At 39.6% G+C, this 24,449-nt stretch overlaps 3 protein-coding genes across 4 annotated transcripts in view; 1 reads left to right on the top strand and 2 right to left on the bottom strand.

The window, feature by feature from the left end:
* Positions 1-104: 104 nt before the first annotated feature.
* Positions 105-8,270, bottom strand: ei24 (EI24 autophagy associated transmembrane protein). The gene is made up of 11 exons (XM_077195674.1): positions 8,145-8,270; positions 7,440-7,570; positions 5,792-5,937; positions 5,136-5,196; positions 4,977-5,043; positions 4,767-4,891; positions 3,481-3,600; positions 3,264-3,375; positions 3,075-3,186; positions 2,334-2,408; positions 105-2,243 (listed from the first exon to the last, which is right to left on the bottom strand). The coding sequence occupies exons 2-11, from the start codon at positions 7,479-7,481 to the stop codon at positions 2,087-2,089; spliced, it is 1,017 nt and encodes a 338-aa protein (XP_077051789.1). The 5' UTR covers positions 7,482-7,570; positions 8,145-8,270; the 3' UTR covers positions 105-2,086.
* A 33-nt stretch (positions 8,271-8,303) lies between these two features.
* LOC143701993 (beta-galactosidase-1-like protein 2) lies at positions 8,304-23,487 on the top strand. Of its 2 annotated transcripts, XM_077195668.1 has the most exons (19): positions 8,308-8,542; positions 8,966-9,151; positions 9,225-9,293; positions 10,709-10,804; positions 11,148-11,256; positions 11,336-11,428; positions 11,511-11,592; positions 12,857-12,921; positions 13,000-13,084; positions 13,416-13,553; positions 15,028-15,108; positions 18,881-18,987; positions 19,059-19,205; positions 19,567-19,638; positions 21,977-22,055; positions 22,165-22,252; positions 22,329-22,440; positions 22,521-22,637; positions 22,853-23,487. In XM_077195668.1, the coding sequence occupies exons 1-19, from the start codon at positions 8,451-8,453 to the stop codon at positions 22,934-22,936; spliced, it is 1,902 nt and encodes a 633-aa protein (XP_077051783.1). In that variant the 5' UTR covers positions 8,308-8,450; the 3' UTR covers positions 22,937-23,487. The 2 variants fall into 2 exon arrangements, 1 of the variants encoding a protein (XP_077051783.1); XR_013190230.1 differs by lacking the exon at positions 22,165-22,252 and having other exon boundaries at positions 8,304-8,542.
* Positions 22,817-24,449, bottom strand: part of b3gat1b (beta-1,3-glucuronyltransferase 1 (glucuronosyltransferase P) b) — a 37,886-nt gene continuing 36,253 nt past the window's right edge. Inside the window, exon 4 of the mRNA XM_077195676.1 lies at positions 22,817-24,436. Within this exon, the coding sequence (XP_077051791.1) occupies positions 24,350-24,436 (87 nt within the window). The 3' untranslated portion in view covers positions 22,817-24,349. The remainder of the gene's footprint in view (positions 24,437-24,449) is intronic.

Genomic DNA, 24,449 nt, shown 5'->3' with positions numbered 1-24,449 from the left:
CATTACTGTAGCTCAAACAGCAGAGCAAAAGTCATGGGTCACTTTTGTTAGGAACATCTGCAAAATGCATAAACGTAAAATGTAATAAGTCCACTCTAAACAAGTACTGTATACAGACCAAATTTATTGAAATAAATGTAATACTTTTACAAAATGTCACTCACAAATATCTGTCTGTAGGTGTAACACTATGGACTCCTGACAATAATTACAACCCTTTTAAAATACACACACCCCCCCCCCACAGATACAATGACATCAAAACAGGCGTTTATCATGTGCTTCAGTTTCAAATGTTCAAAAACATGTTTCAGGTACTGAACTCCAGGAACACACACCACAGTAGATATCCACTTGACATGCCAGAATTCATCGGGAACTGGATCCGTGATCATTAAAAGAACAGTTTCTCGCGTGTCACACAGTTTGGCAGTGTCACCTGACAGCAGCAGAGGAATAACACTTGTGCATACTGTTGAAAATCATCCCCGAACCATTACAGATGACACTGGATCATGTTGACATGGTATTCCCGAAATAAAAACACATTATAAAAGAAGTGAAATAAAAAGCAGCTCCCTTTTGAGTTTTACATTATTAGAATATTTTAACCAAAAAACAAAATTCTGTCATCAATTATTCACTCTCCTGTAATTCCAAATGTTATTCATCTGTGGAACACAAAACGTTTACACGGCTCTTTTTCATACAACAAAAGTATATAGTGATTGAACAGCATGAACACTCTGCAAAATCTCTTTTTATGTGTTCCACAGATAACAGAATAAATGATGCAATTTTCATTTTTGGCTGAACTATTCCATTAAGATGATGTCTAGTCAATAAAGTAATGAGCTTTAAAAAGTTTAGCAGATAACGTTTTAGATCAAGAAACATCTCTTACATAAAGATGCCTTTCAATTTGATCGTTTCTTTTTTTAATTTTTGATCATCTAGTTCAGTTTTCAGTGCAGAAAAACAAACCATTGGGGGAAGTTGGGGCCCTTTCATTAACTAAAGCATGTCATAGAGCTTAGTGTTAACTGATAATCACATTATCATTTGTCTGGGCCACACAAGGCAGAAAAAGTCATTACATAAAATTAAAAAGAAGGCCATAAATAGATAAAATGAGGAAAGATAGAAACTACAGGGCCTAAAAGAAGAGGGTGGGCCAGTTCACAGGAAATGTGCATGCTGAGGTCTTTGTGCTGTCTCTACAAATCTCCCAAATGGCACATCATGGGTACAAAAATAGTCCAAAAAAACAAATCACACAGAGAATCATGACCTTGTGTGTATCCAGTCTTGAACACCAGCCAATTACAACACTAACCCGTCCGATTCATCCCACAGAAGAACATCGACACACACTTTCAAATTCAGATGATGCGAACCTAATCGTTTTCCTATCCGCCCGACTCTCTCAACCTGAACAAACTGAGGAATCCTGAAAGAGGTCGGGGGGGGGCAGAGTCACTGGGGGGGCAGAGGTCACTGGGGGGGGGTAGAGGTCGCGGGGGGGGTTAGGGGGGGTTAGAGGTCAATGGGGGGGGTTTAGAGGTCACTGGGGGGGTAGAGGTCACTGGGGGGGTAGAGGGCGCGTTGGGGACACGTGAGGCGAGGGCAGAGGTCACTGGGGGGGCAGAGGTCACTGGGGGGCAGAGGTCACTGGGGGGGTAGAGGGCGCGTTGGGGACACGTGAGGCGAGGGCAGAGGTCACTGGGGGGGCAGAGGTCACTGGGGGGGTAGAGGTCATTGGGGGGGTAGAGGGCGCGTTGGGGACACGTGAGGCGAGGGCAGAGGTCACTGGGGGGGCAGAGGTCACTGGGGGGGTTTAGAGGTCATTGGGGGGGTAGAGGTCACTGGGGGGTAGAGGGCGCGTTGGGGACACGTGAGGCGAGGGCAGAGGTCACTGGGGGGTAGAGGTCGCTGGGGGGTAGAGGTCACTGGGGGGGTAGAGGGCGCGTTGGGGACACGTGAGGCGAGGGCAGAGGTCACTGGGGGGGTAGAGGTCGCTGGGGGGCAGAGGTCACTGGGGGGGTAGAGGTCACTGGGGGGGTAGAGGTCACTGGGGGGGTAGAGGTCACTGGGGGGGTAGAGGGCGCATTGGGGACACGTGAGGCGAGGGCAGTTTCTCTGTGGACGTGGACGTCGTGATGGAGCTCTGCATGTGAACTGTCTTGTGGAACAGTTTGTTACTGATGAGGACGACCAGGGAAAAGAGGCGGAGCTGGAAGTGGCTGCGACGTTGGAAAAAACAATGATGTAGAACATTAAAATCGCTGCTTTTTCGTAAATAATATTCAAAACAAAAACATGCAAATACTTACTAGAGTTTGACTGGGGTTTTTGCTTCATTAGCACTGATGATGAAAAGCGGGAAGAGAATGGAGAACAAACAGCCGCTGGAGGAAAAGAGAGCAAGATACAAATGATACATTATCCATGCTGCTATAATACTAAACATTTTAGCAGAGGAAAACACTAGGGATGTCTCAGAAATACAATAATGAAACAAAAAATTCAGACGTTTGTCTCACAGGGTACGTTCACACGATAACTAAAACTAAAAGTGGAAGTTTTTCGCGTACAGACGACATCATTGTCAAAACGATACCGTTTCACACGGACCTGCAAAAACTACAAAAACGCTGTATTCTGCTGCCTGGCCAGTAGTTGGCGATGTCACTTTGTAAAGGAAAAACTATACGCCTAAAGACTGAACACGTAATACGCATGTGCATGGCGTCGCCGTCACAAATTCACATTTTTGTATTTTTCATGGAGACAGTAACGGTATCTTTTCAAAAACTTGCACTTTGAAACCCGTTTTCAAAAGTTTGTGTTTTCAGGCCCCCAAAACACTGTTGTCCTGTACATTAATGGAACGCATAAAAAGTTCAGATTTTAGTTGAAACCAGTGTCGTGTAAAAAGCCCCATAGAATGGCAATACAGAGTGGTTGAAAACATAAAAATAAAATAAAAACTATAAATAATTGAAGATAAATCATACAGCATTGAGGACCCCACCAGCAGAGTTAGTATTAGTTGAAATAGACTCTGACTGTACCTTATGATGTATGAAGAGGGCAGCGCAGTCAGAAGTGCCATGGGCAAACCAAAACCAAAATAATACGGCCAGTTTCTCTCAATGTTTGACAGCCTTTGGTGCATCTCAATCCCTTCAGAAGAAATAAAAAAACAAAGTTTAGACAGAAAGCTGATCTGATGTAAAATTGATTAGATGAGCAAAGCTTACCATGATTAAACCAGCGATATTCAAAGCAGTAAAGCGAGTAGAGCAGAGACATGTGCAGGAGACTGACCAGCTGACCAATGGCATCAATGGGGAAGAGACTCACAATCCATCCCTAAAAAAGAATAAGATCAACAAGCGCAGGAGGCGAGTTTGAAAAAGGCAGAGAGAAAAATGGCCAAGTTGAGTGAATCGCATCACGGTTTCAGCGATCTTCTACCTGTATGAGGAACAGCGCCTGGAGCAGGAGATTGAAGAGCATGTCTGCAATGATCTTACTGACGCTGGGAAAAGACTGAGCTTTACGTCCAGACACTTCAAACGCCAGATCAGCAATGTCCTGCCCAACACAACATAACAAAACTCACAACTCTACATTCTAAATGTTATAAAACATACATACATATATATATATATACACCGCCGTTCAAAAGTTTGGGGTCGGTAAGATTATTAATGTTTTTAAAAGAAGTCTCTTCTGCTCACCAAAGCTGCATTTATTAGATTAAAAATACAAAACGAACCCAGTAATATTGTGAAATATTATCTCAATGTAAATCAGCTGTTTTCTATGTGAATATATAGTTAAGTGTAATTTATTCCTGTGATCAAAGCTGAATTTTTAGCATCATTACTCCAGTCTTCAGTGTCACATGATCCTTCAGAAATCACTATAATATGATGATTTGATGATCAAGAAACATTTATGATTATTATCAATGTTGAAAACAGTTATTTACATTTTTATTTCAGGATTCTTTGATGAACAGAAAGTTCAGAAGAACAGCATTTATCTGGAATAGAATCTTTTGTAACATTAAACACCGTTCAAAACTTTTTATTTTATTTTTGGGGGGAAATAAATTAAATAAATCAATACTTTTATTCATCGAGGAGGAATTAAATTGATCAAAAGTGACAGTAAAGACATTTATAATGTTACAAAAGATTCTATTTCAAATAAATGCTGTTGTTTTGAACTTTCTGTTCATCAAAGAATCCTGAAAAAAATGTTTTCAACATTGATAATAATCATAAATGTTTCTTGATCATCAAATCATCATATTATAGTGATTTCTGAAGGATCATGTGACACTGAAGACTGGAGTAATGATGCTGAAAATTCAGCTTTGATCACAGGAATAAATTACACTTTACTATATATTCACATAGAAAACAGCTGATTTACATTGAAATAATATTTCATATTTGTTTTGTAATTTTATAATCTAATAAATGCAGCCTTGGTGAGCAGAAGAGACTTCTTTTAAAAACATTAAATATCTTACCGACCCCAAACTTTTGAACGGCGGTGTGTATATATATATCTAGACCAGGGGTTTCCACTTTCCTGCAGAGTTTAGCTCCAACTTGCCTCAACTCACTTATCTGGAAGTGTCCAGTATGCCTACTAGATTGTGTTTTGCTCTACTAAACTGCTTGATTAAAAGAATTCTGGTTTCTACACAATACAGGATCAAAACCATGTGTGAAAAATACTCTCACCTGGAACCAAATGGCGTTGACTATCTTGCTAAGCACAAAGAGAGGCAGAACCCAGAGAGCGCTGAACACAGACGTCAGAATGAACTCCAGCCAGGACCAAACATTACCGTGCAGAGAAGGGTCACCTGACAACAGATCAGCAGGAGAAGCTTAAAAACAAAGAAATATCTGGAGTATATGGCATGAAACTTCTATAAAAGAGGCGTGTACCTATGATTCTAGCGGTGATGGACTGCAGCAGTGGGATAAACACGCGATAAAACAGGAACAGACTTAGCTGTGAGATAAAAGAAATGAGATTTATATTAATATAATAGTGAAACACACATATCAAAACATGGCTGACCAACAAGAGACAGAGAAACGTACCCAAAATACGCCTCCATTCCAGGCACAGCACTGGAAAATTCGACTTGCTAGTTTCGGTTCACTGTTAAAGAAAAAAGTGAAGAAACATTTTATCAGGACCTCTCATGTTAAAGGGATAGTTCACCCAAAAATGGTAATTACTCTCCCTCATGTTGTTCAACCCCGTAAGACCTTCGTTCATCTTCGGAACACGAATTAAGATATTTTTGATAAAATCTGAGAGCTGGATCACTCCTCCATAGGCTTCTAAGGGATTGAAACTTGTTCCCCGAAAAGTTATTAAAGACATCGTTAAAATAGTCCAAGTGACTACAGTGGCTCAATCTTAAGTTTATCAAGCGACGAGAATACTTTTTGTGCGCAAAAACAAACAAAAATAACGACTTTATTTCAACTATTGATGTCCTTCTCTGTGGGCGACGAGTGAGTTCACTAGTGTAACAGCGCAGCGCTTCTGTGTTGTACGTCACACGCAGGCTCACTATTGGCCGACGCTGGTCATGTGTGTGTGATGTGTGTGTGATGTGTGTGACGTACAACACAGAAGCGCTGCGCTTCTCATCGCTTGATAAACTTAAGATTGAGCCACTGTAGTCACTTGTCACATCTCTATACCCCACACTTTGAGAACCGCTGGCATAGACTGGCACATTTACCTGTCCTGTTTTCGTTCCTCGCTCTGAGCCCGCCTCATCGCCAGAACCCCGCATGTCCTGCGCCTCCTCTGCTCCTCCCTCTTCTGCTGGATCCGAGCATCGAGCTTGGAAATGGTTCCAATGCCCAGGATGGAGTCCTTGATCCCCTGAGATTAAACAATAAGATTGCCACTTAGATTGACAGAAACTTGTGTGAATGACGTTAAAAATCGATCGAATTATGTTATTTGATTATAAATATAATGAATACAGTAATATTGTGAGATATTATTACAGCTTAAAACAACCGTTTTCTATTTTAATATTTTTAAAATGTCATTTATTCCTGTGATCAAAGCTGAATTTTCAGCATCATTACTCCAGTCTTCAGTGTCACATGATCCTTCAGAAATCACTATAATATGATGATCAAGACACATTTCTGACTATTATAGATGTTGAAAAAACTTGTGGAAACAGTGATTATTTTTACAGGATTTTTGATGAATAGATCTAAATATATTCTCAATAATTAATATTTGTAATTATTTATTAAACTTTTAGAAACTTTCTGTTTCTAAATATATATAAATTAGTATTTTATTATATTTAGAATGTAATGTTTTTATGTAATTTTGTACAGAACACTGCTGATCTTAATGTAAAACAAAAAACGTTCTGTTTTGAACCAAATGCAAACTTATAATGTAGATATCATTCAAGTCATGAGACATTAAAGTGGTGGTTCAGGATTTTGGACATCGGACCTCATTTCCAAGTTAGCCTGGGTGTTATTTATGAGCGGAGACACTTTTCAAAAATGTTCTTCCAGTGTCATAGTTCGCCGGTGCTAGGCTAGCGCGAGTCAACGGTATCTGCTAGCCTGCCATTAAACACAGTTTTACTCACTCCACAGCACACCTAAAGCAAATACATTATAACGCCAGACTATCGATGTAAATGTCTGTTGAGAGAATAATGTTAGAAATCAAACTACTCTTGCATCTCAATGATCGCATTACATTTACAGGAACTAGTTTCTCAGCAGCGGCGGAAGTTTACTTTGCTCCGGTTAGTAGTACTGCGCCCAAAAGAAAACACAGAACAGAAGCGCACTACAGTCCGGACGTCTAGCTAGCAAGTAGTAGCCTTGAACAACGATATTGAAACATTTGATTGTAAACGAAGGAATTGCCAACATGGTGATTCAGGTGTGCATTTCCAAATTGTAAAAATAAACCAAATAGATGGTCACCAAAAAGTTTCCACTCTCTCAGTTGTCTAGATAACTAAATATCACTCCGCCGCTGCTGTAGAAGGTGCTAATAAACACAGGGAACAAAGTATAACTATTGCAATGCGATGCAAGAGTAGTTTGATTACTAACATTATTCTCTCAACAAACATTTACATCGATAGTCTGGCGTTATAATGTATTTGCTTTTGGATATGTGGAGTGAGTAAAACTGTGTCTAATGGACGGCTAGCGGATACCGTTGACTTGTGCTAGCCTAGCACCGGCGAACTATGACACTGGAAGAACATTTTTGAAAAGTGTCTCCACTGATAAATAACACCCAGGCTAACTTGGAAATGAGGTCCGATGTCCAAAACCCTGAACCACCACTTTAACTCATAACGTTTATTAGAAATAAAATTAGGTGCTGACCGTCGCAACACTGCGGAGAAACGCTCTGACACTGTCCGTCATCTCCACACCGGCTGCAGAGTCATCAACTGCAGGAGGGGCACGCAGGGGCCGGCCAAGATCTCATGACAGGACCAGGACACGTCTGCAAACTGTACAGAGAAAAGAACTCTTTATCGCTGTGGCTTCATATCATTTTCATGCTTTAATTTTAGTGTAAAACCATTTGATCTACAAATTTGATCCAGCAGCTTGTGAAAACAAACTGAAAAACAAAGTAAAAGAAAGCAATTAAATAAAGTTTCTTTAATTTTAATGGATGGAATTTAGAGGTCCACGTCTGAAATTACATGACATGTACTTTGAAAACATCACCTAATAGAACTCTACGTGATAAAGGTCAAGGGTCACGCATATATACTAACAAACATGTTTTTGTAAGAAAATTTGATTAGAACTAAAGGTGTGTGCAAAAAAACTCTCCATATCTCTAAAACACCGCTTGATATTTCAGGTCAAATTAGATTGATATCATTTTGATTATCAGAGAACACTGTCACGAAGCAGTTTGATGGACCAGATTTTTAGTAAACAACAAAACCAGCAGCATTAGCCAGTAGATCATTAGCTGAGCAGCTAACTACAACAAATAAAACATTATCTGACTATTATCGGATACATATTACCATAGAAAACATATATGCACATAAATTCAGCACATCGTACCTCATGTGCCTATGTAGGCTAAAATCTTCTCTTCACCTGAAGCCTTGAAGTTTCACTCTCTGTTCTCAAGCTCTCAACAAAACAGCATCAGGCCAGTGCTGCTGCGCATGCGCGGAGCGATCTGACACATGATGGGATTTGTAGTTTTTAGACCGCTCTGATTGAGTGGAACTACACCGTAGATACCCAAGCGACGCTTTCTGTTTGCTTCCAAGAAACTTGCGACATGAATATCACTCCCTTTTACCGGAACTTGGCGGGCACTTATTTATTGTAGCATTACCATAGCTCTTAAATCAGAAAAGCATGGCTGTTTTCAGTATAAGAAACAATCACAGGAGGCGATTTGTTGTTCTGTTATTTAGTCTTGCGTGCTTTATTATATACCGACACTTCAGGTAAGACAATATTTTGTTCAAAACTTATCTTGGAAGGTATAAAAGTCTTTAATGTTTATATATATATATATATATATATATATATATATATATATATATATATATATATATATATATATATATATATATATATATAATTCACTAGGTATATTCATCGCAGCATAAGCTGGTGGTAATTATTTTGGTAAAATTGTTTTAACTCTCTATGTAACTGTGCTTCTTTACGAATTCCAACGTTTATTTGTTTGTTTATTGGTGTATGTTAAATGCTTTTATTATTAAAACGGCAATAATTCATTTCTAAATAATTAGCTTCTTTATGAATTCCAACTTCCTATTTTTTGTTTCTTTGTTAAATGATTTAACTAATAAAATAATAAGAAAGTGTTTTATTTTCTCCATGTGTTTCTCTTGTGTGTCCAGAGGTCCGACAGGGAAGATGAGGATAAATCGATCGATGGGTCTACGAGTAAACCATTCCCAGTTCTCTCTGGGAGGAGAGCCGTTCCGTATTCTGGGTGGCTCTTTACACTACTTCCGCTTGCCCAGAGCCTACTGGGAGGACCGGATGGTGAAACTGAAAGCCTGTGGTCTCAACACTCTCACTGTGTAGGTTTGAAATTGGCAATCACAGTCTATGAGCTGAGGAGTGTGCAATAATCAGACTGTGTTTATCTTGCAGTGATGTGCCATGGTCTCTCCATCAGCCAGAGAATGGAGAATTTCGCTTTCAGGGAGGCCTTGATATAGAGTAAGAATTCCTCCCTTTCTCTTGAATCCCCACATGTGAGAAAATCAGCACTATATGAGATCTGTGTATTTTGATCCTGGAAGGATCTCGCCTCTATTTAATGCCTTGTTAGACAAACATTTAGAGAGCTCCTGTTGCCGGTCCTCTGACAATACCGCCGTGTGCTGTTGTTAGGAGGGAATTTGTTCTCGTTCTTGTTTCACCGTGGTTCGTATCATTATCTGCACACCACTGGGAATACGTCATTAAAGTAGATCCAAGCTCTCCCATAGCAACACAACTAAATGATGAGACCAATAACATTGCAAAATTTAGAGACCTTTCAAAATAAAGGCTGTAAAAGGCATTCAAGTCGTGATCAAGTGGTTAGAGAAAATGTTTTGTTTAATGCTTTAAATATTAAATGTCACTAAATCATTCATGAATAATTTACTGTGCTTCTTTACGATGTTCCCATTTTCAAGTATTACAAAGTATTTTATTGGGGGTTCAAGCACAAAGTGCTGAAACGTAATGGTAAGGATTTGTATTTTTGATCTTGCAGCCCAAACCGTAAGGCCTGAGACTTGAATCTTGGCCAGATGGTAGTCCTCAATTTGGGGAGAACTTATCTAAGTATGACCCCGATTGGCCAATAGGTGGCGCTACAGCAAGCAAAAGTATAAAATTGCTCATAACTCCTAGACCGTTTGTCCTAGACTCAAGTGTGATGAGTCACCAAGTGCTTTACACCTCTTGCGATCCTTGGCCAAAGACAGATAAAATGTTTATTCGCCGATTTCAATTTTGGACAGAACATTTTTCTTGCATCTTGGATTATTCCTAGGTTTTTCGCCCGATCGGAACCAAACTGGTACAGAAATGTTCTCTGGAGTCTGGGAATCAATAATTTTGCATTGGGTTGGCTATAACAGGGTCATTTAGAAAATGGTCAGTGGCAAAATACAGTCAAAAGCCTATAAACCTAAACGAAAACTCAGAACTTCACCAAACTTGGTGAGCACATGTGTCATAACATCCTTAACAAGCATGCCAAATTTCATGGAGATTGGACCATAGGTGGCGCTATAACTGTCAAAAACCTTTAAAAAACATATTTCTTATGGTAAATTGCCTGCATTGGTGTAAATTATATCAGTGGTTAAATGCTTGCCAAATAAAACTTAATGTCTTTAATGCTTAAGTGCTTAAAGGCCTTAAATGCTTGAACCCCGATAAATGCTGCTTGCAGCTTTAATTTTATTTATATTTGTGTTAAATACTTTCATTATTAAAATTACAATAATACATTTCTAAATAAATAAATGTGCTTATTTATTGTAGCTGTATATTTGTTTTTGTTTTTTATAGCTCAGTGTGACTTCAGTATGATCATTTTTAGGTATCTAATTTTTTTTTTTGCCCATCCAATTCAGAGCTTTCCTTCACTTGGCTGCAGAGGTGGGACTCTGGGTAATTTTACGGCCGGGACCTTACATAGGCTCTGACCTTGACCTTGGAGGCTTGCCCAGGTAATTTCTGCTGTTAAATAGAACAAAAATGGCTCTCCTGTAGCATAGCTTTTAAGTCGACTTCTGCAAATTCCAGAGGAAATGTGATTAAAGTTGTGAGGCAGCAAACAAAGGAAGTATTTGATCGAACTGACATTATGTGCCACACTTTTTGGTAATGTGTGTCATGAGGGGAATGAAAGAACTACCCTTAAGTTAAGTTAAGCATTAACGAAACAAAACCTAAAGTATGTTGTTCCTGCCACAGATGTGTGACATAGATCTACTGATACTGGGTCTTCACACTAAAAGATAAATTTGTAACCATTTTTTACCACCCCAAACAAACCACTTCCCTCTACAGCTGGCTTTTGCGTGATAGAGAGATGCTGCTGAGAACCACTTACCCAGGATTCATAGCGGCTGTAAACAAGTACTTTGACAAGCTCATTCCGAAAGTGGTGCCTTTCCAGGTAGGATTCTTTTTAAAACACAAAACGTACCCAAAAACATACTCTGAGTAATCTCTGATTTTGGGTTATATGTTGTCAGTTCAAGAAAGGTGGGCCTATCATTGCCATTCAAGTGGAAAACAAATATGGATCATATGCAAAAGATGGAAACTACATGTCATATATCAAAGAGGTACCAGTGAACATTGTACACTTTTCCTTGATACTTATTAAAGTTTACAGACTGGCAGATGTTTTAATATAATTTCTATCAGGCTCTCCAAGAAAGGGGCATCAGTGAAGTTCTCCTAACATCAGACGACCATGAGGGTCTAAAATATGGTGGAATCAAAGGAGGTACAAACACAACACAGCAACTGAACTCGACATGCAAAAATGATTTTTGCAGTTTGTGGTCAGTAAGATATTTGTTTATGTTTTTGAACAAAGTCTCTTATGTTCACCAAGGCTGGAAAAAGCTGAATTTTTACTCTTTGATTAGGGTGACCACCATCAAACAAACCAAATGTGGGACGATTATAAGTTTATGTGGGACATGTTACCAACACTAAAACATAACCTGAAACTGTTCTATAATGTTTATCTAACTTAATAAAAACATTTGTATTCTGCCTTTCAGCTGATAAAAATACTTTGTTCTTTAGTCCCTTCCAGAAAACAGCATCACAATGTAACATAACATGTCTTTATTTTACATGACATTTAAATTCAGCATCACTGAGGCCAAAGGCAGCCGCATCATGCAGATCACTATTTATGACACAGTTCTGACCAAGTCCAACTGAAATCCAACAAAATAAATAATGAACAAAACAAATATAAACCAACATGAATTTAGATCATTGACAGTCTTATATATTAAGAATATATTAAACCAAAAACGCTAATTTTTTTTTTTAGAAAGGATGCGAATTAAAACAACCACAGCAGCAACAAGTTGATCAATTCTGTTAGATTGACATTTAATTGACCGAATTATCCATTTGTTTTCTGACAGAAACACGGAACGAATCACCGCTCCACATTTTGATTGACAGCGTCACAACCCACTAGTGTCCGTGTTTACTCCTGCGCTTTCAACCACTGGATAGGATTTTAGAAACTGCTGTTGTATTTGTACTTCTGACGAAGCGCTGTTAAATATAGCAGATAAACTACGCCGCAAAGAGAATAAATAAAATGCTTTAAAAAGGCAAAATAACGCATGCTCGTTTTCTTAATATGATCATTAAAAACCAGCAGACTGATGAAAATGCGGGACATTTTCTCAATATGCGCCGTGCGGGACACGCGGTGAAAGTGCTGTGCGGTGACGCAACGCGGGACGGGTGTCACACTATCTTTGATCCTTCAGAAATTTGCTGCGGAAGAAACATTTCTTATTATTATTATCAATGTTGAAAACTGCTCAGTATTTTTGTCGGAAATGTGATGGAAAGTTGAAAAAAGCAGTATTTATTTGAAAAAAAATTTTTTGGATTAATTTAATGTGTCATTGCTGAATAAAAGTATTGATTTATTTTAAAAAAATCTTACTGAGCCCAAATTTTGAATGGTGTAAAAAAATGCCTTCTGTCACACATTCTTTCCTCCAACACAGCTTTAAGGACTCTAAATCTACAGAAAATGAATCATGATGACATCAAATATTTGGAAGCAGTCCAGGTAGACAGTGTCTTTTTTGTAGATGTAAATATTAGATTAAATATTTTAAATGACTTTAATTTTGGACTTTGCATGAAGCCCAACAGTCCTGTGCTGGTGATGGAGCTCTGGACGGGGAGGTGTGACGGATGGGGCGGTTTACACCATAGTTTTCCTGCAGAGGGTAAGATGTTATCATATGGCTCTATCTATCTATCTATCTATCTATCTGTCTGTCTGTCTGTCTGTCTGTCTGTCTGTCTGTCTGTCTGTCTATCTATCTATCTATCTATCTATCTATCTATCTATCTATCTATCTATCTATCTATCTATCTATCTGTCTGTCTGTCTGTCTGTCTATCTATCTATCTATCTATCTATCTATCTATCTATCTATCTATCTATCTATCTATCTATTTAAAAAAACTAAGGGGTCTTTTGTATACTCAAATGTCATTTACCATGAGGAATATGAAAGGCCAAAGCACTGATGTGAAATTTCCTTCTAATGTTAGACCTGATTGCTGTGGTGAGAGAGATACTGAGACGAGGAATGTCCATCAACCTGTACATGTTCTACGGAGGGACAAACTTCGGCTTTATGAATGGAGCGCTGGCCAACCCTTCTTTCAAAGCTCTGGTCACAAGCTATGGTTTGTGTTCCTGTCATCTTAATGGTGACGGCATATGAAACTAAAGTATTTAACTTTAAAATTATATCAATTTTAAAGGGATAGTTCACCCCAAAAATGAAAATTCTGTCATCATTTGCTTACCCTCATCTTGTTTCAAACCTGTATGATTTTTGAAGAACGCTGGAGACTGTTGAATTCCATTGTATACTTTAGACAAATATAACACTGATTGATTTCTCAAAATAGCTTCTTTTTATGTTTCACAGAAGAAAGAATGTCATACAGGTTTGGATCAACATGAGGGTGAGTAAATAATGATAGAGTTTTCATTTTTGGGTGAACTGATGATGTACTTCACAATATGGCCAGTGTGTGGAGCTATCAAACCTAGCGTACTAGCATTTCATGTAGAACTGAAAAAGCTGCAAAACACAATGGCTATGTTTAACTCCAGTTTCAGACATACTCGCAAATCGCTCGCGACTTCGTCAAGTAGACAGACCTCTACTCATATGTCCACTTCAGGCAGATCCATAAACCACAATGCAACGCTATTATTATGTTACAACAGCAACTTGCAGTGCTCACACTTAATTTCTACACAAGTGATCAAGGGGTTAGGGTATTTCATTTAAAGGAACACGCCACCATTTTTTGAAATAGGGCTTATTCACCGTCTCCCCTACATTTAGACGGATTTCAGGTGTTGTGTGATATCTCTGCGCTCTAGTTGCAGTGCTTCACCCCAATATAGTCCCAAGTCAATCTCTGCCTAGGAAATCGCCTAGTCTTAATCTGCATTGCTATTTGTACTCGTTGTGAATGCAGGCCACAAAAAGTAATTAGGTTTTCTTTTCTTTCTTTTTTTTTGGATCACTTTTAATCATGACATGCTAGCTGGCAACAAAGGATTCCATTCATTATGCTAAGCTAAGCTAGCGGCGGTGCTGCCAAACTAAAACAATGCATGCACTGAGACAAAAATGCGTTTGGCCACCTATCTAAATGTAGGGGAGACGGTGAATAAGCCCTATTTCAAAAAACAGTGGAGTGTTCCTTTAAACCCATTGCAAGGGTACAGCCAGAAGTGGTCACTCGTGCTACGCAAGCAATCACGTACTGTACATCCGAGTGAACGAGATGGAAGGAAGTTAGCGAGGGAAGGGCATAAAAAAAGTGAAAAGTAAAAAAGTATTTCAACCAAATTTGAACCATTTTTTATTAAAGCCAAAACATTTTGATCTCCCCATGGTGGGTGGCTGCACTGTAAGTCATAAAGCCCGCCCTCTTTATTTTATCAAATGGGACACGAGCCAAACTAAAAAATACAATTACACTTCAAATTATTTATTTACAAAGATGGTTTCTGGTATTTTATAGTTCTTATCACATTGACGTATGTTCAAATGTCCAATAAGTTTGCTTTTAGTTCATTATTGGATGCTTTAATCTAGCATTGTGTATAACACAAGCCTTTCTATCTTTCTTTTAGATTATGATGCTCCTCTGTCAGAAGCAGGAGATTACACACCTAAATACCATCTTCTCAGAGATCTTCTCAGCACTTTTAACAGTTTGTGATCCCTTCCTCTACTGACATATTTATGAATGAAACAGAATATTCAGTGAAAAATAATTAAAGTGACCCAATTATGCTATTTTAAAGCTTCCTAATTCTGTTTTGAGATTTCGTACAATAGGTTTACAGCATTCAAGTTCATAAAACATGTATTTCAGTGTCTGAAACAGTTCGATCAAGGATTCGGTCTCTCTAAACCCCTCCTCTCCAAGAGCCTGCTTTGCTCTGATTGGTCAGATGGCCCAGTCTGCTGTGATTGGTCTACCGCTTACAGCTCGTGTTGGAAAAAGAGTGCAGAGAGCCAAACATTTAACTGGTGGCAAAGAAATGATTCCCAGTAGTTCCTCTCACAAACGCAAGAGGCCTGATGAGTCGATCAGGTCTCCAAGTTCTGACATGCTTCAAGATAAACGGGAGAGGGCCACGGTAGTGCAAGAGCCCAAGGATGATACTCAGTTACAAATATTGGCAGCATTACGTGACTTAGCTGGTAAGCTTGAAACACGTAACACTTCAATAAGCACGCAGCCATCTGCATGCAAATAATTCCCTTTTTGGTAGTGAGGAGGATATTGGCGAAAATGAGGAAGATGAATCCAGGTCCGAAGTTTCAGAAGGAAGCCTGACAACAGACAGTGTTTGTGGGAATTTCGCTGGATTCCCAACTGATGACTGCATCTTTGTCACCCCAGAGGGTGGAACAGTTGGTCAGTCTAGCTCAGTCATTTCGTCTGAACAAGAGAATGAATTTAATTCCATTTCAGCGATTATTGGGCATGATTACAGCGGCAGAGACTGGGGTCCCACTCGGCCTTCGCAGAGCCCGTCCACTACAACGTTGGTTGAACAACTTCCACTTGCATCCCAAATTACACAGGCAAGTGAAGATAAAGGTTACACGAAGATGTATCCAAATGTTACGCCCTTGGAATACAAAGACGTTACCATCACAAGGGGTTCCTCTAGGCAACATCCCAGCAAGGCGATCTGTGATAACGACAGATGCTTCTCTAACGGGGTGGGGAGCAGTTTGGGAAGGCAGGTCCATCAGGGGACTCTGGGAATCCCCTTGGACCTCGGAGCACATCAATGTGCTGGAACTCAAGGCAGTCCATCTCTCCTTGAGGACTTTTCTCCCGTTGTTGCAGAACAAACATGTTTTGGTGAGAACAGACAACATGTCTGCAAGGTACCACATCAATCAACAAGGCGGCACCAGATCAGCGCGATGTCTCCAGGTGACAAAGAACTACTCTCTTGGGCATTTCTGAATCTCTCATCACTCAGAGCAGTATACATACCGGTAGTAGCAAACAGAGCAGCAGACCTGCTGTCTCGAACTGGACCTCTCCCTGAAGAGTGGCGTCTCCATCCCGAAGTGGTAAGAATCATATGGAGTCAGTTCGGAATGTCGAGGGTCGATCTGTTTGCGACTACAGAGACAACTCATTGCGATCTATGGTATTCCCTGAACAGCCAGGGAGGTCCCTTGGGGATAGATGCACTATCTCAAGAATGGCCGGAGGGATTGTTGTACGCTTTTCTTCCCCTACCTCTGATTCACCTGGTGCTCAACAGGGTAGTGTTGGGTCATCACAAGGTTTTACTTGTGGCCCCCAGGTGGCCAAAAAAGCATTGGTTTCCGAACCTTGTACGTTTGGTCCAAGGTCAACCTTGGCAGTTACCAAAGAGAGCCGATCTTCCCTTCCAAGCAGAGGGCCAAATCTGGCACCCAAAACCAGAGATACTACAACTGTGGGTATGGCCCTTGCTCAGCCCCTCTCTAAAGACTTAGACAAAGCTGTATTGAGGACAATAAATAGTTCTAAGGCACCATCTACGTGGAGTAACTATTCTAGCAAGTGGCGGATATTCTCAACGTGGTGTCAAGACCAACAACTAGATCCAGCCAAGTGTGACACCAGTTTGGTTCTTCGTTTTCTTCAATCATTGATGGATTCGGGGAAGTCAGTTAATACCATAAAGGTCTACATTAAAGCCATCTCCCACTTTCATGTATCAGTGGATGGTGCAAATATTGGCAAACACCCTTTGGTGTCTCAATTTCTTAAGGGTGCACACCGTTTACATCCAAGGAGAAGTATGAGAGCACCTGCTTGGGACCTTTCTATTGTCTTACACTCACTGACAAAAGCACCTTTTTAACCTCTGGAGCAAGACGATCTCAAGTTCTTGACATGGAAGACAGTCTTCCTACTGGCCATTTGTTCAGCCAAGAGAGTTGGTGAATTACACTCTTTATCAGTCAGTGAAGAATGCTTGAGATGGAAGGCGGAAAAAACGGGGGGTTTTCTTTGGCCAAACCCGTCATTTCTACCCAAAGTCCTTAAACCTATTACAATAAATCAAGTGATTGAGCTTGTTGCTTTCCGTCCAGATCCCCTTTGTTCGGGTGCTGGGTTAGATAATTCTTCTCTATGTCCTATTAGAGCATTGCACACATACATTGAGCGTACTCATCAATTACGGCAGCCACACATGCAACTATTCATATGCTTTGACAAGAGGTGTGCAGGCAAACCTGTGTCTAAGCAACGATTGTATCATTGGGTTGTGGATACAATTTCACAAGCTTATGTCAACCAAAATCTACCTTTCCCTGGTGATCTGGTGGCTCACTCTACCAGGAGAATGGCTACTTCCTGGGCGGCACTAATGGCTACTTCCAGGGGGTAGCGCTCTCAGACATTCGTGCAGCAGCCTCTTGGAGCAGCCCATACACGTTCACTAGATTTTATAGGATTAATGTGGCAAATCCAAATTCTTTGGGGTCTGCTGTGTTATCTGTGACTAAATGAATCCCTCGTGACCCTGGTGGTATAAGTCATCCAAGGTAAGACCGTGGTGACGGTCTGAGTGAGGTCGAAGTAGATCGTAAGTTATGACCATAACTATGAATCTATGAGACGGAATGATGACCGTCACCATCCCTTGTCACTCGGGACGAACTGGGCGTTCCAGGCAAGAGGAAGTGGTTGGTTCACCTGGATGTTATATAGCCAACCCCTAAGGTCAGTCACCTGACATTGTTGATATTAGGTCTCGAGGATAGGCGTAAGAATGGCATCATTCAAGGTAAGACCGTGGTGACGGTCATCGTTCGGTCTCATAGATCCATAGTTATGGTCATAACTTACGTTTTACCGTGTTAATTTGAGTCCTCGTCCTTTTGAAGTGCATGCAAAGTAGATTTGCTTTCCGCAGCACAGAAAACAACGTCTTCTCAGCATGTTGACAACACAAACCAAACTCTTCCAGGCCTCTGCTACAATTATAGTGTTCGCTGATAGCCAATAAAGAGATCTGGCATCATGCAAATTTGTTACAAACTACATAGGATTGTGCAGGAAGTAAGACTGGAATTACTAATGATTCATTTCAGGCAGTTCAGATCAGTTCTTTCTTTTTAGAGACAATAACTTCATTTGTCGTGCACTTTGATCTTTTAAACTGTGCAGACCTTTTACATTCACAAACATCTATATTACACACTACATGAAAGGTGATATCCAAAAAAGCATAATAGTGCCATTATGAGGGAAAGCCTAGATTTTATCCATTAGGATTTGATTGGATCATGGAAAGTGTACTAAGATATTACTGGTTAATATTATTTTCCCCCTGCTCATCTGGCCTTTGTTTGAAAGTTATTTCAGAGGAGAAAGTTACAGTTTATTTTAGTAATAATATGCTCACGTGTTCTGAGCCATGTGCTCATGTGTTGAGTTTCTGTGGTTCTCTTCAGATGAAATCCTCCCTGAGATGCCCGGTCTCCGCCGGAAAGAAGAATACGAGGCGGCTATTTTGTTTCAGCACCTTCCACTGTGGGAAGCTCTGCCATACACACACAAGGTAAGAAGTCTACTTTACGGTGGAGAAATACTAACTCAAGAAATGAATCTAAAAATCTTTTTCCCCTCAAGCCTTTCAAATCTCAGTTTCCTGTTAATATGGAGAATCTGCCTTTGAATAACGGTAATGGCCAGGCGTATGGATACACCCTCTATGAAACCACCATCACCAGAGGAGGCTCTTTAAAATCAAAACACAACATCCAAGACAGAGCCATGGTTAGTGCTGATAAACAGTAGAGATGCGCGGTTGGCGGTTATAGCCGCGGATCCGCGGATAAACCGCGGATCGGGCGGATGACGTGACGAAAAAAAAAATGTAAATTCAATTCGGGCGGGTGGCGGGCGGTTTCTAGTCTCGCGGTTGTCATCAGCAGCGCCTTGTATCAGCGGATAGCGGGCGGGAAAATTGGTCAAAAACGTTGGTGCGGATGGATGGCGGACGGATGATGAGTTTTGTGATGCGTTTGCGGATGAAATAATAGCCCATCCGCGCATCTCTAATAAACAGTCAAGCTGTGCTGTTGTGCATGAATTTGCATCTGCTTTAATTCTATTTTAATCAGGATTTTTTCCCTAGGTTTTTGTGAACCAAAGTTTCATTGGCATATTTCACCACAGGAATTTAGAATTAGCTGTTCCTGATGGAAAGGTAGGATCTTATTTCATTTTTTAATCTGCAAAATTTTTTTCTGGCAATATTGAGTCTCTTTTTTTAATATATCATCTTATAATTGTATTAATAATATATATTTATTCCATTTTCTATCTTATCTTAATTTTATCATAATTAGTAATATATATATATATATATATATACATACATACAGTCACCGGCCACTTTAGGTACACCTGTTCTGCTGTTTGTTAACACAAAAATTTAATCAGCCAATCTTGGCAGCAACTCAATGCATTTATGCCCGGTACACATTGAACGATTTTGGGGTGTCCCAGACGACGATGACTAATCGTCGTGATTTCTGTGGTCATGGCTCCTAAATGGTGGCCCTATGTCGCACAGTGTGAGAGGTTCAAAAACGGTCGTTGTGACGGTCTTGCAACCAAAGATAGCCTGCAATAATTTTCTGACAGTGTCAGAAATTTAGCGTGATTATCTCACAGTGTGTTTGCTGCAAGGATCTAGGTCTAATGCCTAGCCAAAAAAATACAACATGAAATGGTTTATTGATCAACGGGACATGGCGCTAAAACTTAAAACTACTTACCTCAAGTACTTACCTTTTCCATTTGAAAAATTGTAATAGAGCACCTTTTGGATGTGTGACTGGTGGAATGGGTGATTCGCATCATGAATGTGCAGCCAACTGTGGCCAGCCTAAGGCACACCTGTGCAAAAATCATGCTGTCTTATCAGCATCTTGATATGCCACACCTGTGAGGTGGATGGATTATCTTGCCAAAGAAGAAGTGCTCACTAACACAGATTTAGACAGATTTGTGAACAATATTTGAGAGAAATAGGCCTTTTTGTACATAGAAAAAGTCTTAGATCTTTGAGTTCAGCTCATGAAAAATGGGGGTAAAAACGAAAGTGTTGCGTTTATAATTTTCTTCAGTGTATATATAGCCGCTCTGGAGTAAACGTGATGCCATCGTCCAGCTCAGTTTAGTTCTTGTGAAATAGTGTCAATGCAGGCAGATCAATATTATTGTTGAATATTAAGTTAAATGTTGAATTAAATGTCCCCAACTAAGCAAGCCAATGGCAACAAAGGTGGAAAAAGGCGTCAGTGGCAAAGAACCAAAACTCCATCAGGGCAGAATGGAGGAAAAAACCTTTGGAGAACCCAGGTTCAGTCGGGGGGGGCAGTTCTCCTCTGGCCAATGAACGAACAGTGTATGATTATGATTCAGGACGCATTATAGGTCAGAAGTCAAGGTTTGGAACAATCAGAATATTATCTAGTTCCATCTGGTTTAAGATCAGAGTCATCACACCGGGATGGAGACGGGTTTGTTGAGGACCAGTGCTGATGGCTAGTTGAGTCTAGTTGACACAATCTCTGCTGACACTTCAGGGATGCGTTGTGGCCGTGTCTAGGTGCAGGTCCTCCATCTGGTCTGGATACGGCTCGGATCCGGCTGACTACTTCATGCGTTGTATGGAACACGTTCTAATGATCAAACAATCAAGTCATTCCAACCAGCTGTCAGCAATCAGTAATCAACAGGTCCACTCAATCAACATGAGTAAGGCCTATAAATATACGCAGTCGACTCACCCTTATTCCTCGACAGTTTTCAGCATCCCTCCACCACCCCATCTCCTCACACTTGCCTGGTTATATTCCTAACCAGAGATACGGGGGGAGTACTTTGGGTTCAGGCCCAATTTCCGAGCTCGGAGCCCTCCCCCCGGACAGCACGCCAAATACGCATAACCATTTACTCTCTGATCATTCGTAAGTGTGAACTCGTGAACAATGTCTAAAAAGATTTTTTGTGCTAACATTTTGAGAACATTATTAAAGATCAGAAAACTTTGAGTAAACATTCTATTAACGTTTCTGGAAGAACGTTTGCTCATAACTTTAAGAACCTTGCCAGAACATTAGCCAAAGTTATGAGAGCGTTCCTTCTTAGCTGGGTACTTTAATTCAACAAGGACACATTAAATTGATCAAAGGTTACAGTAAAGGCATAAAATGTTACTTAAATGTTTCTTTTTTTTACTTTCTGTTCATCAAAGTACCCTATAAAAAAAGGTTTCCACAAAAACATTAATCAGCACAACTGTTTTCAACATTGATTATGATAATAAATGTTTCTTGAGTACCAAATCATCATAATAAGAATGATCATGTGAGACTGGAGATGATTCAGCTTTGCCATTACTGAAATAAATTAAATATTAAATATATGCCAATAGAAAAGTTGTTTTAAATTGCAATCATATTATCATCATACAATATTACTGTCTTACAGTACTTTTAATGAAATAAATGTCCTGACTAATTGGTTTTCTGTAGGAGAAACGCACTCTGAGTCTACTGGTGGAGAACTGTGGCCGTGTGCATTACGGTAAAGACATGGATGACCAGCGCAAAGGTACAGTATCATGTCTTTAAGTTTTTGCCCATCAGTGCTTTCTGTTTTAACATGTCACAGCCTCTCAAACATTATAACCATCACCATCAGAGTCAAAATCTGTTTTCAGGTATTGTTGGGGACATTTTATTAAATCATACACCTCTTAGAGACTTCACAATATATAGCCTGGATATGACTCCTGGCTTTATTGACAGGTGAGTAAAATCTCACATGATGAGACAGGCCATAAAAGAAAAAAAACTTCAAGAATCATCAGTGTTTTTATTTCAGCTTGTATAGGGCACCTTGGAAATCCGTCACTAACAAACCAAGCTTCCCAGGCTTTTTCCAGGGCAGGTTATTCGTGAATGGGTATCCTAGTGACACTTTCATGAAGCTGCCAGTGAGTGTAATGAATCTGGACAAAATTTGAACACTTAAATATGGTCAGAAATAATGTATGATTATTATGTCCCCATGCAGGGTTGGAGTAAGGGTGTAGTCTTCGTTAATGGGCAAAACATCGGACGGTACTGGGATGCTGGACCACAGCAAGCTCTGCTTCTGCCAGGACCCTTCCTCAACAGTGGAATGAACCAAGTCAGTTTATATAAATTATGACTTATTTGGCTCCTAAGAACTGGTGGTTGTTTTTTGCTTTTTTCTGAAGAATTACTGCAAATATCAGCCTTGAATCCATGTAAAATTATATAGAATCTTGAATAGAATGTTCAGAATGCTGGATTTAGGTTCACTGACAAGAAATAAACACTGAAGTCTGAAAGATCTGTTGTTCTTTTATTATTTTTCAACAGGTGATTGTGTTTGAAGAAGCAGAAGCGGATTTTAAAATCCAGTTTGAAGACTCTCCTGATCTGGGAATGACAGTTGACATTTAATCAAGACTGACATTAAAGACATGAACACTATCAAAGTGCCTGAACAAAAAGTTATATCACTGATGGATTGTTAAACAATTATTAGAAACATTTTATTATTTGCAAATTGCATGGCTCTCATTCAAAAGTTTTCATGAAAAAGTGCTGTCTTGTAGCAATTGAGGAAAATTACACAAGTTGTGTATACTATTGTTCAAATGCAAAATTTGTATTTACACTGCCAGTTGAGTGTGTTTTTGAGCTTCATTTGTTAGCAAAAAATAAGCTAGATTGTACTTTTTTACCGTTTACCAGCTGATATTAATTGTATTAGTGCAGTTTGATTTGACTTTTTTTATAAAAACTTGAATATTGCATTGGCATAAGGCAACAGGAAGTCAAGTTACTGATTTTTCTTTCAACAATTTCCACAGGCACCCAATTGTTTACATTAGTGAATTTATTCCAGCATTATCATGTTTTCCCATTTTGCAAACACTGAGAATGATTTCATGCTGAAATGGTATTTATGGCTTGAGTTTTTTTCAAATTAAACTTCAACTAGCATTGTGCATTGAGCAGTTTAATTGAGGAAATCACATCTAGGGTCAGAATAGGACAGAGATTTGGGAGTGTGAATCTTTTTTGAGAGATATCCAACACATCCATCAATCCCCGTTCACAACTCTGTATCATCATAGCAATGCTTTAACAAAAACTTAGAACATGTTTGCATCACTGCAAATACTATTTCCATCCAAATTGTATCTGAACTCCCAAATCAAATCAGCATAGTAAAGCTCTGTCAGAATGGAAGTTTTCCAGAGCATTGTTCTGTAAGTTGTTAGAGACATATATGTACGCCCGCCATCTTGGAACAGTCAGTGTATCGTCATTCACAGTATAATCAGTGATGCTACAACATTGCACAGCTTTTGGTTCTTAAACCACTGAGATTTAAATTCCTAAAGAAATGGGATAACCTTTCACAGGGGAGTGCGTTTTTATATGCATTAACTCAATATTACAGTTTTTATACTATGGTAACATTTTAATGTCGTGTTAGCTCACGCCTTCATCTTGTATTGTCTTAGTTTAGCAAAATCCTCTGCTGAAGTCTATTGCAGATATAGATATTCACACACGCATCTAACTACGGTTGCTGACACTTAGTCAACTTTCTCTTGAGTGTTCAAGTGGATGGCTTCGGCCCATAAAAACAGCCACTAATGAGGAATCTATATTTATATATATCTATGGTTCCAACACAACAACTCTTGACTCTTTACATTTCCTTTAAATTCCTTTAGTGAGGGTGTCTTAGTCAAATACTGCAGTCTGTCTTTGACAAGGAGACAGTTTAAATTCAGTAATACTTTCTTGCTGTCGGTCCAGTTGACAGGATACTTCAGTATTGAAAAAAACAGCAGTTCATCATACTTCCACGCTGGCATTTGTGAATCCCTTTTCCCCTTCATTCACAAGCAAGGGTCTTTCTGTCCGGGTGTGCCAAACCAGTACCTGAAACCAGAAC

The sequence above is a fragment of the Siphateles boraxobius genome, unplaced genomic scaffold (genome assembly GCF_051911475.1).
Source record: "Siphateles boraxobius isolate OS27281-9 unplaced genomic scaffold, OSU_SipBor_1 34, whole genome shotgun sequence".
NCBI classification, from domain to species: domain Eukaryota; kingdom Metazoa; phylum Chordata; class Actinopteri; order Cypriniformes; family Leuciscidae; genus Siphateles; species Siphateles boraxobius.
The sequence above is the reverse complement of the archived record's forward strand: the minus strand, read 5'-3'. Positions and strand labels throughout refer to the sequence as shown.

Bases quoted from the DNA above. Each gene is read 5' to 3' on its own strand.
- ei24 (XM_077195674.1), bottom strand. From the start codon at position 7,481: ATGACGGACAGTGTCAGAGCGTTTCTCCGCAGTGTTGCGACG. The intron at 5,197-5,791 runs GTAAATGTGCCA...TTTCTTTAACAG, and splicing joins GAGGAACGAAAACAGGACAG to TGAACCGAAACTAGCAAGTC. The intron at 4,892-4,976 runs GTACACGCCTCT...ATCTGTTGTCAG, and splicing joins CATCACCGCTAGAATCATAG to GTGACCCTTCTCTGCACGGT.
- LOC143701993 (XM_077195668.1), top strand. From the start codon at position 8,451: ATGGCTGTTTTCAGTATAAGAAACAATCACAGGAGGCGATTTGTTGTT. The intron at 15,109-18,880 runs GTTTGTGATCCC...GGTTCTCTTCAG, and splicing joins TCTTCTCAGCACTTTTAACA to ATGAAATCCTCCCTGAGATG. The intron at 19,639-21,976 runs GTAGGATCTTAT...GGTTTTCTGTAG, and splicing joins TAGCTGTTCCTGATGGAAAG to GAGAAACGCACTCTGAGTCT.